General features: G+C 36.0%; 1 protein-coding gene and 1 long non-coding RNA gene across 2 annotated transcripts in view; one reads left to right on the top strand and one right to left on the bottom strand.

Moving 5' to 3' along the window:
- The window catches only part of OPA1 (OPA1 mitochondrial dynamin like GTPase), a 104453-nt gene that overhangs the window by 27277 nt on the left and 62029 nt on the right, over positions 1-15147 (bottom strand). The window contains exons 22-29 of the mRNA XM_030822996.1: positions 14806-14971; positions 12614-12766; positions 10856-10964; positions 10289-10368; positions 6963-7103; positions 4996-5112; positions 3594-3687; positions 2696-2806 (exon numbers count right to left, since the gene is read on the bottom strand). Coding sequence (XP_030678856.1) covers positions 2696-2806; positions 3594-3687; positions 4996-5112; positions 6963-7103; positions 10289-10368; positions 10856-10964; positions 12614-12766; positions 14806-14971 — 971 coding nt within the window. The remainder of the gene's footprint in view (positions 1-2695; positions 2807-3593; positions 3688-4995; positions 5113-6962; positions 7104-10288; positions 10369-10855; positions 10965-12613; positions 12767-14805; positions 14972-15147) is intronic.
- Positions 939-7590, top strand: LOC115837315. The gene is made up of 2 exons (XR_004032366.1): positions 939-1062; positions 7436-7590. It is a non-coding gene; the product is annotated as an uncharacterized LOC115837315 (long non-coding RNA).

The following is a 15147-nucleotide window of genomic DNA, read 5'->3' as shown; positions in this document are numbered from 1 at the left end:
TGCTTCCAAGGACATATTTGGTACATTAACACCATCATAATTTTATATGTACAAAAGTAGTAAATCATTTCAAGGGAGTTATATGACTGCTTTCTCAGGAAAACCAGCAGTAGAACATAAAACTTGGCTTGACAGTGTACATATCTGAGTTAGTAATCCACTTTCTTTAAATAATCAAATTGGGAGTGGAGAGTAATGGGGTTGCAAAGCCTCTATTAAAAACATAAGAAAAGATACTTATGATTTTCCAATCACTTAAAAATGTGTTATGCTGGTAAAATTCATTGAATTGTTTCACTGTCTTGATAATTATATCACGAGGGATATAAAAGAAATATATTTGTATACACTGTGACAATGATATACCTCTTCCTGTGACGGTACTAATTTAGCATGAATTATGAACCGGGGACTTGCAAATGTTTGCGGAAGTAATTCTAACAATCCTGAGAAATGACCACTCTAATAGTCATTTTACAAATAAAGAAGCTAAGGCTCTGGGAGATCCCCTGCCGAAGAGGACACAGCTAGTGGGAAAGAGCAGTTCAGATTTGAGCACTCATCTTCTACGTTAGCACAGACTCAACTATATTGCCAAGGTGGCGTGAAAAAACCAACAGTGTCAGAAAATGAAAATAAAAGTTAAAATGAGATATGTTGCAAAAGAAGAATATTTAAAGGAAGAAAGAAAAGGAAAGGAGAAAGCAATGCGGAGCTTAGATTATTACTAGAGGGAGAGAATGAGACTACAAGGGCTGATGACAAGGGGAGAGCACGCTGCGCAAGCACAGGGTATAACGTAGACGAGCCCTGCCTGGTTTCTTCAGGATATTCCTACTGATGGTATTGCAATCATACAATTCAGCTTAGAAACTGCTTTTAAATTTGCAGAACTTCTTCCTAATTTATTAATAGTATATGCTTTTTTTTCTTTTAGATATCAGAGAACTAGTAAGACAGCAAATTTAAGTACACATTGAAAAGAAAAAACACTTTGTTACACGAAGCTGAAGTAAGGGAAACTTGTAACAAGACAGGCTCAAACAGAGGTACCAACTACAGGTATTTTATTTTTATTTAATAACAATAATGTTTCATTGATTTCCTTGAGTTCTCAAAGATCTAAGTAAATTTTAGTATGCAATCCTATCTTAAAGCTAGGAACCTACAAGAAAGAACCAAATATCCCCCCCAACAGTGACAAAGTGATTATTAGTAGGGCCAAGCTAGGAGGGTGGGAAGGGGAAGCCATGGTAGCCTACTGTAGGTGTTAATGCCTGACCTGGGTTTCAGTGGGTTCACATGGGGCTGTTGGTAGCCCGGTCCAGTAAGGAGAGTGTCTCTGCAGGAGGGCGGCCTGGTACAGGCTGGTGAAGCACAGGCAGGATAAAGAGGGTATCTCCACAAAGGCATGGTCTGGCTTCAGGTGAGGAGGGAATCTGTGTGGGGTCGGGCAGGGGCTAGCAGGTGGGAAGGAGGAGATGGGGAGGCATCTGGCACAAAGCGTCAGAGCAGAGCTCAGTAAAAAGGACTCCATGAAGAAGAGCAACCTGGCATGGATGTCAGAGCCCAGACAAGGTAAAAGAAGAAGTGTCAGTGCTGGGTGCGGCGCCATGTGGTGGCCTGGTATGTAGCGTCGAGTCCAAGCTGGGGAAAAAGAACATTTCTGCAATGGAAAAGGACACGTCCTCATTCAAGTTTGGTTATGTATAGGAGGACTGACCAAAATACGAAAATATATTAAGGATACTAGAAGCCTCTTTTCTATCAGGAAAGGGAGTGACAAATATCGAACGGGAGAATACTAGAACAAACCCTGTAATGCTGGATTAAAATGGGAAGTATCAGCATCAACTCGCAGTTTTTAATATATAAATATACACATGACTTAGGAATACAGATGTCAGTGTGTGCATATTCACCTGCACATATACAAACACACACAACACTTACTTCCTAGCTCTTTCCACTGAGAAACCAGGGAACAGTGATATTCCAATAACAGTGAGCATATATAATTTCTAGGTCTCCATTTCTAAACACTGTTCTTCAAAAAAAGGACGCTGGGTCAGGTATTGATCCTGGGACATCTTGTTACATGGAGGGATAATACTGGGACAACGGGTGAAACTTGAAAGGGGTCTGAGAATTAGATATTGTAATTTATCAGCGTTTGTATGAGAAAATCTGTTTCTAAGAACTATACCTGAACCTACTTGGAAGTGACAGGACTTAAGGTCAACAACTTACTCTCAAATAGTTCAGAGAAGAAAAAAATTCCTTGTAACTTTTTTTTTTTTTTTTTTTTTTGAGACAGAGTCTCGCTCTGTCACCCAGGCTGGAGTGCAGTGGCAGGATCTCAGCTCACCACAAGCTCTGCCTCCCGGGTTCAAGCCATTCTCCTGCCTCAGCCTCCCGAGTAGCTGGGACTACAGGTGCCCGCCACCACACCCGGCTAATTTTTTTGTATTTTCAGTAGAGATGGGGTTTCACCGTGTTAGCCAGGATGGTCTCGATTTCCTGACCTTGTTTTCCGCCCGTCTTGGCCTCCCAAAGTGCTGGGATTACAGGCGTGAGCCACCGTGCTCAGCCCCTTGTAACTTTTCTGTAAGTTTGAGATTAAATGGATCAACAAACAAATGGAAATGAGAAAGGTGGAAAGGTAGTAAGGTAGACGGCAGGAAGAACTACTTACTGAGGTCTTCTGCCAGTTGAACGCGTTTACCAGTAAGCAATTTAATCTTCTTCTCACTGTCTTCAGCAAAATCTTCCAATACCTCTTTAACATTTTTCTCTAATCGCCTAACTGTTTAAAGAAAGTTAAAAAACCTGAGGGGCATCGTTTTTATAAATGAATAAAGATGATAAAATTAACCTATATATATATGGAGAGTAAATTTTTTACCATGTTAGAACTATTGCTAAGTTAATACTTTTCATAGTCATAGAAAATCTCTGTTATACAGTAGTTTTACCAGCGTGAAACCTATATAGTCTCAGAGAATGTCATATTCTTAAGCTATAGACTTTAATGGATGCGCAGATTTCCCAAAAATCTAAGTGATACCTAGGAGTCCATTCCCAACAGTTTCATGCAATGAAAATAAACTCCTGGTATATTTTATCACCCATCTTTTCCAATTATGATTTATTTTAAAAGCAAATAATAATTTCTTTTTCTTTTTTTTTAAAGAGACAAGGTCTTACTCTGTCACCTAGGCTAGAGTGCAGTAGTATGATCATAGCTCATTGTAGCCTCAAAATCCTAGGGCTCAAGTGATCCTCCCACCTCAGCCTCCCAAGTAGCTAGAACTACAGATGTGTGCCACCATGACAGGCTAATTTATTTTATTGTTTGGTAGAGTTAGAGTCTTGTAATGTTGCACGGGCTGGTCTCAAACTGCAGCCCTCAAACGGTTCTCCTGCCTCGGCCTCTCAACATGCTGGGATTACAGGCATGAGCTACCACACCTGGCCAGTTTTTCTAATAAATCTATTTTAGGGAAGTATTTTGGCATCCTTCTATGAAATATGGATATTACCACTATTATTTTTTAATGTCAAAATAAGACTGCAGTCCCTACGTGGCTTACCTTCAGTATTTGTAAGTTGTTGCCTTAAAGTATTTGCGGTGATAGCAAGCATGCGCTGTATACGCCAAAACAAGACCACATCATTGCATTCCAACTGAAATATTAAGTAACTAAGATTACCAGATGCAAAGTTAAAATGAAAACTGTAATCGTAAACACATACAACTACTAGAACCAGTACATATGTCCTAAGCTTAAAGAGTACCCAGATTTACCTAATTCATATACTGTAGATGTAAGCCATGGAATCCTTTCTGTATGGAGCCATGAAATTCTGCATAATTCGGCTTATATACCTAGATAGCTTTGTTTCAATTCTAATGACAAAGCAATAAGCAAAGCAAATAAGCTTAAGTAGTAGAAAATTCCATTACATTGTATGTAAGTTGAAATTCATAGCATATACCCTCCATTTATATTTAGTTTCAGCTAACCATGTTTATCTTAAATACGTCCTTAGGTTAACCTCTTTTCTTTGAGTCTGTACTCAAGCCATTTTTAAAATTCAGCTGTGTGAAAATAAATTGATGTATTTAAAAAGAAGCTTATTCTATAGAAGGCAGTTTCTACAGAAGTTTCTTCTTTCTACAGAAGTTTCTATAGAAAGAAGTTCCCTCCACAATTAAAATTATGCAAAAAAACTTGCCACTTTTAATTAGGTGTATTTAAATACAAACTTATTTTCATCTACTGAAAACAAAAGAACAGCATGTTAGAAGTCTCAATTAAATGAGATTGTTGATTAACTGAGCTTTTTCAAAAGGATATTTAAAAGCATTTTTGCTTTTAAGAAAATGCTCAAAATATATCAGCCTGCTGCCACCTAGGGGTTACTTTAAATTATGAGTCATTTTAATACAAGAACTTCATGATTATTTAAAACAAGATTTAGTGATATGAAGAAATAATTATGACACCTGAAAAAGGCATGATAAAAATTGTTTTGCAGTACGATTTCCATTATGCAAATGGATGGTTATGTTACATACACACAGATACACACACACTTTCTCTTTCCCTCTCTGTCTCTCTCCCTGTGTACAGAAAAAGTTGAACAGAAATACATAAAAATGTTAACTAAAATTCTTATAGGTCAGGGAATAAGGGACTATTTCCTGTTACTTTATTTTTTTTTTACTATTTATATTCACACTTTTTTTACTATTTATATTCACATATTCTTATAAGCATTGGGGATAATATGCACGTAAGATGTAGTTACGAACAAAGTGGCAAATATCTTTGAAAAGATAAGAGTTAGATTATTCTTTATAAATTACACACACTTTTTTCCCCAGATGATCAAAGGATTTAAAATTAATGCTTAAGCTAAAGTTTATTTTTAAGCATATTTTAACAACTGTTGCTTAAAAATATTTCTCTTTGTTTTTGGAAACCTTACCTCAGAATCTACGAAATGCCTTTGGTAGTAATAAAAACCTCTTCGACAAAGGTTACAATGGTTTAGAGCTGTTTTTAAAAAATGTCTTCTATAAACTTGATGCCAAGTATCCTTGATCTAAAATGAGAAAAGAAAACAAAGCCCAGAGTTACTGTATATCCTTCATGTTGATGAACCACACTCTGAGAAGTTGTACAAAAAATTTATTTACCAAAAAAGTTAATTAAAAGCAAAAGCAAGGTTATTCTTTACATAGTTATTCAAATTTTTTTATTCACTTACTTTTTTAAAGACAAAGATTAGATTTACTACTACTCTGACCCATTACCAGTTTATGTACTTAAAAATTAGCAATGACTTAAACAAATGCTGTTATTATAATCAAATAATCATCTTGTGGAGTAGACAGGGTAGGTATTATCTTCCCCTAGTTAGGGGTGAGGAAACCAACGCAGAAAGAGGTTGAAAGCCTTATCTAAAAACAGAGTTAGAACTTAAGAAGATGGTCTCAGATCATGTCTATCAACTCAACATTTCCTTTCTGTTTATAAAATTTTATTGCTACCATACCAATATGATCCCTATCACTTTATTACTAGATAGTCTGAGTGTCCAATATTCTTTAATACCCTCTGTCCTTTTCTGAGCAAAACAACAATAATGTTAACTAGAACAAACATCAACCCCTTTTGACAGATGAGGAAAGTGAGGTCAGAAAAGTGGTATCAATTATTAAAGGACATATTATTAGCTAATATAATGGAAATACACTAGAATTTGCATGTCCTGACATCTAGTCCATGCAATATTCTTCTCGCGGTACTTTGCTACTTATTTTATAGCTTTGCAAAGTGCACTGAACAAACTGTCACTTAAAAAATCTGAGGTTTTCTTGGTCTTAGAAACTAATTAAGACACACAGTCAATCCACTGCCTAAGACACGAGCAAAAACTTAAAAAAAAATCACGTAACATCTCTTCTCTCCCACTCTGAAGAGAAAATCCCTACTGTACTCACCAACGTGCCACATAACGTTGAAAAGTGTCAAACTGAATATAGCTTACTGTTAATGAGAGCTGGGACCAACAAGAATAAAACCTAAATCCACATTCAACTCAAACAGCTCAGGTAATCATTAGCTTTTATTTTTTTACTTGTTCTGACCTCTGGTGGAATTTAAAATAAGTATACTCATCCCTCAAGTACAGAAACATAAATAGCACATAATCTTTAAAAGAGTTTGTGTGGCTTTGAAATTTGTTAATGATTGCTTTCCCCACTAGACTTATTTTTCTAATTGTGTTCACTTAAGCTAATATTATAAGGAGCTTTTGAATTCCTTACATCTTAACTAAGCAGTAGAGAATGTATTTTTTAAAAAACGTAGGCCCAAAGTATTTTTTAAAATTCATCCTCAAAAAAGCATCATGAAGGTAAGCAAAAAGTAGCCTCAAGTGTAGACTATTTTTATTCTCACACTAACAAAAGAGGAAAATGGAGAAAGAACTCAATGGTCGTATCCAATTTAATAAAAACAACATTTTTATTTTTTCTGAATCCACTCACATCTAACTGAGTTACATTTGACTGTAAACCACACACAAAAACACACATATATGCCATTTTTAAACAGAAATTCTATTTTGCAATCTGAAACAGTGTGACGTGGGGCAAAGGTCTAGGTTGGTTTCATCCCATTTTGCATGAACTGACTGTTGACCATTGAACTTGCCAAAGTAAATTTCTCCATTTACAAATTAAAGCATTACCCTTAAAAAAGCAATACTGAGAATAAAATTCCTTCTCTTCACGCAATCAAAATGACTAAGCTTTTACTGTCAGCAAATGTACACATGACAGAAGTCAAACTAAGCACTTAAACATCTAACTAACACATGTAGTCACATTTACTGCAAGAAACAAATATTAAGGAAGCAGATTCCTGCTTCTCAGCAGTATTTATTACCAAGCTTGGATCTACTTCTACTCCTCGGGATTCAAGGTTCTTCCGAACTGTGGTTATTTCATCACTTGCAAGGTAAGCTGGGTGCTCCTCATTACATTTCAACATCTTCTCCAATTCATTCTTGGTTTCATTGTGAACACACTTTAAAATGTTTAAAAAAGGACTGTGTTTAGATGGTTCATAATTTGGCACTTGAAAAACAGTCTCAATTTTAATAAATATATTACTATTGCATAAAAGATAACACAAGCTTAATTGCAACAAACAAGAAAGAAACACAAGAAAGAACACAGCACCCTGGCTTATGAATATGGTAAATGGCCTATGAACACAGAAGAATTTGCCTTATGAGAGGGGAGAAAACCCAGGGATTAGCTCTTCTTGTTATGTATTTACTTTTGCTGAAATGTTTTCCTGTGGAAGTTACAGCACCAGGAATCTTACCATGTATTTTCTTTCTTTCTTGACCGTAGGGTATAATTTGAATCTAGGAAAAAGCACCCTGAATGCATGGGAAGAACTGATGTTCTAAAATGCTTCATATCTAAGAACTATACTTAAGAACGAGATTACTGTAAGAACTTAAACCTGTTGACATGTTTCTTTTCCAATAAATATAAAATGCATAGTTTGAGTTTTAAAAAGCTTTTTCATAAAAAATGGTACTTCAGACTGCTCCTGTGAGGTATCTATCCTTCTTAAATTCACTTCCAGTCTCTTCTCTGTAATTATTCATAATCTCTTTACCAAAGGAAGAAAACGTACATACACTAGTTATGTTTGATAACAAGATTCTTATACTGTGTTAATCTTGTCATTTTTCAAACCTCCACTCAAAATTGTACGATAGAAGAAACTAGCTTTAAATTCAATCATTACCCTAAATAAATTACTAGAATAGAAAATCTACCACAGCTATGAAATCTGGGTAGACAAGATTAACACATAAATGCAATTAACTTGTAAATGGAACTACTAATTAATACTCTCTGAAAACTAACACTTTAGAAAAAAGAGCATTTGATAAAGAGGAAGTTCACTGTTTGCTTAAGCATGTACTATCCAGTCTGAGATGGAAAGGAAATCGCTGGTGATGGTGTTCCCAAGCTCATCCTGCCTCGTGTTTTACTTCCCCGTTTCTACCCGTCATTTGACTGTCACCACACTTGGCCATTAGAAGAGAAAACTGCTCTTGGATCTATCCTGACCAAAATTTCCATTAGTTTGGCTTAAACAAGGTGAGAATGTTTCAAAGAGATGAATTTTCCTAGAAAATAACAAAAGAAACACAAAAGCACAAAATACTTTTCAGAGAATGGATTTCTCATCTTTAAGTTTCTTTTCCTGCCAAATCCTGTCATTCAGCTAAGTAAACTTACAATGTGAGACCTAGGGATATTCTCCAGCTCTTCTAGAATCTATGTCTCACTGTAACCTCCAGGTATGAGGTTGAAAACACTTGTTTTCAACTGGGAGTGGGAGGGATAGAAAGGACAGAGAAGGAGAGCTTGACTCAGTAGTCTGACATGAGGCTAGCTTTTGAAGGAAAAAACAAAACAATATACATAAACACCTCCCCGGGTGATTCACACGCCCCTCCCTTCTATATTCCAAATTATGGCCTCTGTTCTACAGTCAGCCTGGGTCTCACACATGCTGCCCTGAAATCCTGCGGGGAGAAGGCTCTTCTCTAAAGGGTTTCCAGATTCCTCTTCTAGGCTTACAGACCCTTTGCACTGACTTTAAAGCGAATTCCTTTACTTCTCTTGAAGGGATTCCCCTATGGGTTTAAGTTCCTGACAAAAATAACTTACGAGCAGGAATCATTTCTTTCAGTGTTTGGCCAAAGCACATTTACCACCAGTCAGTTGCTGAGGCAAGTTCTGCCACCGATTGTTCTAGAGATTTTAGGCCTAATATCACTAAGTCTTGAAGGCCAGATACCATTTTTCTTTTGCAGTTTATCTCCCTTACAGCAGCTCTTTCTAATCAATGCATCTTCCTCTATCAAAGTCAGAAACCTTGGATGGATCTCTAGAAATTCTCTTCTGACAGACCTCCTTCTCTCAGCCCATCTGTAGAGCAGAGATAACCAATGCACCCTGAACACACACACGACCCAGTCACTAACTGCTTCCTCAGCTTCTCTTCAGTCTCTTCATGGCTCATTTTTCACAAAAGTCATTACCAAAAAAATAATAGCAAAAAAACACAGAGAAAAAGAAGACTGTCTCTTCATTATTTCGAGGAAAGTTGAGACTCACATCTGATAGAGAACTTATGAAACAAGAAATGTTGGAAACTAGGAAAAAAATAGGATATAGATTATACAATTAACTGTATTTAAAATGAAAATGAAAATATAAAATAAATAGGGACCTCTCATTTCGTCAATTTTTATTCTCTTTGTCTCCTCTATTTTTCCATTACTTGATCTCCTTTCTCTAAATGAATTCAAGGAACAAAGCAAACAAGAAAAGAAAATGGATTGGATGCTAAATCTTTTTCATCTTCATTATTTCATTAATTTATGTAGTTAGATTCTATATTCTATTTAGATTCTTTCATTTAAGGAATGAACAAGGAACGAGACAGTGGTATAAGACTGAATGCTAGATAGGAAAAGAAGCTATAAAAATCAGAAAGGAACAGGGGTGGAGGTGAGGGGTAGGGACTTTAATAGTAGATATAGATAAGATAATAAAATAAGGCAAAAAAAATTGTTATCTTTTCCTGCCAATCATATTCATTGTACATCCTCTGAAAACCTTACCATTTTTTTCTATTCACAAGTTTTTTTCCCTGCAGCTTCAATCTCCCAGGCTCAAGCAATCCTTCCCACGTCAGCCTCACTAGTAGCTGGGATAACAGGTATGTGCCACCACACCTGGCTAATTTTTTTTGACTTTTAGTAAACAGGAGGTCTTGCTATGCTGCCAGGCTGGTCTCGAACTCCTGAACTCAAGCGATTCCTCTGACTTGGCCTCCCAAACGGTGGTGATTACAGGAATGAGCCACCGTGCCTGGCCTGTTCGTAACTTTAATCTTCCTTTTTACTTCAAACAGGGAATTGAACAAAGTAATCAACCACAAAAGGGGCATGTTTCATCTCTTGTCTTTTAACAACATGGCTACTTCACTTAAAAAAAACTTTCTTATGTAGTTTATTCTTTATTCTAAAGACTCATTATATTTTAGAAAGTATGATATAAAACATTTAAAATTCCTGAGACTGGTCTAGAGCCACAAAAAGGTTATATTTTAATGCCTGAATTAAAATGAACAAAATTATATCATCATAAGACTAGAGACTTGTTTATTTTTACCTGTTCTTGGGTCCGATTCTTCCAGTATAACCACCTCTTTTTCCAGTCTGGACCCACCATGTTTTCAATTGCATTTTCAGCTAGAAAAAAAAAATTAATTTATCAAGAATTTTATCACTTACACATACACAAATTGTAACTGATAATGGTCTTGCTTTCTTAACTATTTCAAAGTGCTATATCAATATGAAGGCAGTTGAAATACAGGAAAAAACCCACATGACTGATATGGCACATGTGTAAGAGTTTAATTATATATGTGTTTATGATACCTAAAAGTGTAATTGCTTATAAAGTTCCTATAAGTACAGTAGCAAACACACTAAAATATTCTGCATTATAGCTTTATAGAATATAAGTGCACATAAGCATCATGTGTCTATTTTATTCATTGGTTTTAGTAGCCACAAAGCAGTTGACTAAAAAAATTCCACAAATAATATTCGACTATAGTATTAATGACAAAGACTTTGAAATGTTCAATATATTTCTACAAATGTTCACTAAGGTTGGATGACTCCTTCACCACTGTGAACGCAGAACTCAATAAGCCGTGTCTCTACTTACTATCCTTGAGACGAGCCTGCAGAGCCTCTTCCATAAAATAAATAGCTGCATCCCACTGCTGTTTATCAGATATGGATCGGTCTTCCAAAGCATTGTGTTGAATAACCCTCTAAAAATAACAAGAAGAGAAAAAGCCAACTTGTTTTACATCTCATCATTTTAGTAGTTTTATTCAAATTGACAGCTTAGTAAATATGGAAAAATAACCATGTATATAAACCAGCATAAAAATATATCCTTCCCATAAAAATGCATAAGCTCCTTTTACTTGCCTGCTTATTTGTTAGCTTGCTATCTAAAAAATAAAGAGTGGAGATTCTCTCCTGGCCCAAGTTAAACAAGCTAACCATATGGGGTGAGTGGGTAATATTACACATTTACATTATACAAAATATTACAAATTTAACTACATGAAATGCAACATCTAGAAACCTAAAATTCAGGGCTTAATAATTCAGATCATGTTCATCGCTCCTTTTTGCCATATGACCTATATGTTAGCCTTTTCAAAAATGAGGAGAAAAAAATTAATAACCATTATTCCCAGTGTTAACAGCAATGAAAAAAGTAATAAGGTAGACATTTAAAAGGTCTATACAATCATAAAAGTTATTTATTACAGTTGAAAATTGGCTTCCAAATTTTATAATTTTTGAATGAATAAAAATGAAGCTATTTTCTCAGTAAGCCAGTCTTAATACGGCATTTGACAAGAATAAATACGGTTTTCTTTTTTTTTTTTTGAAACGGAGTTTTGCTCTTGTTGCCTAGGCTGGAGTGCAATGGCATGATCTCGGCTCACCGCAACCTCCCCTTCCCGGGTTCAAGCAATTCTCCTGCCTCAGTCTCCCGAGTAGCTGGGATTACAGGCATGCACCACTATGCCCGGTTAATTTTGTATTTTTAGTAGAGACGGGGTTTCTCCATGTTGGTCAGGCTGGTCTCGAACTCCCGACCTCAGGTGATCCACCCACCTCAGCCTCCCAAAGTGCTGGGATTCCAGGTGTGAGCCACCATGCCCGGCCATAAAGACAAACACTTCTTTAAAATAAAATTATAATTACAACCAGCTCTGCATTTTCCCAGAAAATCGCTCAATCCTGTAATTCAACAACACCTCTAGTAACTCTCTGAGCACAGCAGGCACTTAACAGATTTGATTTTGGTAGTGAGAGCATTCTACATAACAAAAGATTTATCAGGTGGTGTCAGGAACCAGGCTTTGCCATTAAAGAGGGGCTTGAATCCCAGCTCTGTCAATGACAATAATAGGAGTGGTTAAGAATTAAATCAAATAATGCTTGCAAAATACCTAGCAGAGTTCCTGGCACATAGTAAGCATTCAATACATGGTAGCTGGTGTTACGATTTTAGGAGTCTAACATTTTATAATCCACTGAAAACCAACGCATTTAGTTCCTTTTATTATCACAGAGGGTAAAATTAGAAGCACCTATCTACAGATAGGCCCATAAAATGGCTAATAGATGACAATCTGTAGAAGTTTATCGGAGTCTGTTTACTCCAAAGTTTTACTTTTTTCTGAAATGATAGCCATGAAAGAAACAGCAACAGGTGATTTTAGAAGGGCAGGGAAATATTAAAGGGCAGATTACAGATCATAAATCTGTTTCTTTACTTCATTATTTTTAATTCAGAATGTAATTTAGTCATATAAAAAGTCTCCTATGAAAAAGTATCAATTTGAGAAGTTATATAAAAATATGAGGCTGATACCCCAGTATACAAACAACATACCAAGCTGTCCTCCGCAAAGTCATTCCACTTGTGTCGTTTAATACTTTCTTCCTTAACAGCCTCTTTAAGTTTATCAAATATGTCATCATGCTCTTTCCCTTTGGGTTCTGTCATGAAGCGGGAAAATTCTTCTTGTAGGGTCTCCCAAGCAACCTAGAATTATTTGAAAGAAAAAAAGCTGTATTATTACTACATACTTTAATGGTTAACATGAAAAATAACACATGAGCTCAAGCCAAACAGATGTGAGCAGCTTTTCAGAAAATATACATGAAAACTACATTAACAAAAAGGCAAATATAAACTATGATGTAGAGGTCTCACACGGGTTGCTGGGGACAGATATGGCTTCCTGATATGTTTTCCTAGACATGTATAGTGGTTCTCATTTTTAAAATTGCTTGCCAATATTTAAAAATTGAGAGATTTCATATAAAAGTCTGCATTTACAGCTTCTCTCGAACTAACTGAGAAGGGTATACCCATATTCCTACATGACACCACCTACTGTAGCTGAACAGGGCTGTCTCTTCAAGATAAGGTATGTATTCTAAGCCTGCCAGCCAGGTTAGTGCATTTATTTATTTCAACCTCTAAGACATGAGTTTGCCTGCTTCTTTCACACTGCAAAAAGTTTTAAATGTCTTAATGATTCAGTCATCTTCATAGCTTTGTCTTTAAGCAAAGATATGAAGCAATGCACCAACACTTTCAAACACAGCTGAAGAGTATTCAGCTTTGTATTATAGCTAACTCCTAATGATCTGAACGGCGAAAGGAAGAGCACAGTGTCAAAAATAATGAAGAACAAAATCTGCTTATAACTAAGTGGGCTTTTTCATGCTGGATTTTAGCTCTCTCTCATTTTAAAAAAGAAAGTGACTGTCCAAAAATATGGAGTGAGTGGTGGGGCGAGTATTAAGATCCATGTTTCCTGACCTTCTCACCAGATCTACATTCTTTCCATGACACCTAGTGCTGAGGGACAGAAAGCAGCAGTGGAAAGAAAAATTGATGCTTTCATAACCACTTCCACTGCTTGAACCTTAGGATGTGAAAATATCCTATCATGGGACAGGGTGCAGAAAAAATGTTAGTGCCAGCAATGAGAGCTACTGAAGGGGTAGCAGCAGCTCTCTAATTTCTTCAGGGTAAATGTGTCAAGAACTGCCAGGGTCAGCAATGTGCAACTTAGGCAGGGAGGCTGCTTGAGTTCTTAGAAGGGGCTTGAAGAAATTGAGAACAGAGGTAAGGAAGTCAAGACTGGAGCAAGATAGGAAAGGGGTGAAATCACATCTGAATAATTAGAAACTGACACTGCCTTTAAGATAGGTGTGAAACACGAAATTACTGTTAACATTGACTTCAATTTTGTGAGCAACCTCACACAGAAGCACAGGACACACTGACTCTTAGCTTGGACAATCACTGTTTACCGGGTGATGTACATGACGGATCAATTCAGATGATGATGACCATGGTAACAGCAGGTCCATTTCCTGAGCAGTTACCATGGGCTGGGCATTGTCTAAGTATTTTACATATAATTACTTATTTAATCCTTACAACAACCCTGTGAGGTAAGCAACATTATTGTCACCATTTTATAGATGAAAAAACACAAAGGGAAGTTAAGCAACTAGGTAAAGGATCATACAGCTATTAAGTGATAAAGCCAAGATACATGGCAGCAGAAATAGATTCTTTAAGGTAGTTGTTTTTTTTTTAAAATAATTCCTAGTTTAATCTTCGGTCAGGATCCTAACTAAGAAAATGATAATTTAAGTATAACTGAGCTCAGATGAAATGCTTGATCTATTAAGTATTTTCTTTACAGAATCTCTATAATCCACAGAATCCACAGAAAATGTTCAAAATATTTCACATTCAAGCAAATATTCAAGCAAATATTTCACATTCAAGCAAAATTTGCTTGTTAAATATTGTCTTTGGAAGAAGTACGAATACCCTCAGGCCAACACCATACCAATTAATTAGTAAATTTTTATAACTTTAGTAACTGGTAGCAACATTAAGGTTAGTTCCAAAACAGAGATGAGGAATAAAGAATAAATGAGATATAAAGACCCAAAAGAAAGATAGAGGCTGTGATGGGAATAAAATCTAAAATTCACAGCTCCTACTCCCTTCAGATAATGCTTCTTACCCATTTAATTAAATTATATCCTAACCTCTACTGCTTTATTAGGAAGCTGTTTATCAGTCCACTGTTTAAGCTTGATATCCACTGTGGTATTAAAAGTTCCTGAATTCATGGTCTGTGCAGCTGGAAGGTAGATGTTTTCAATCACATGAGTTGATACTCTTTCCCACAAAGATTGTTGAAGGATTTCCTCCCTGAAATAAAAAAGTATCAAAAGCACCAAATCTAAATATAGTTTTTAAAAACAGCTTGACTGAAGTATCATTAACTTATAATAAACTGTACATATTTAAAGTTTTGATAAGTTTTCACATGTGTATATACCCGTAAATCGCAGCAGTCAAGATAATGAACGCATCCATCATCCTCA

This window comes from Nomascus leucogenys, chromosome 11, assembly GCF_006542625.1.
Source record: "Nomascus leucogenys isolate Asia chromosome 11, Asia_NLE_v1, whole genome shotgun sequence".
Classification (NCBI taxonomy): Eukaryota; Metazoa; Chordata; class Mammalia; order Primates; family Hylobatidae; genus Nomascus; species Nomascus leucogenys.
Note: the sequence above shows the minus strand (reverse complement) of the source record. Positions and strands in the feature narration are given on the sequence as shown.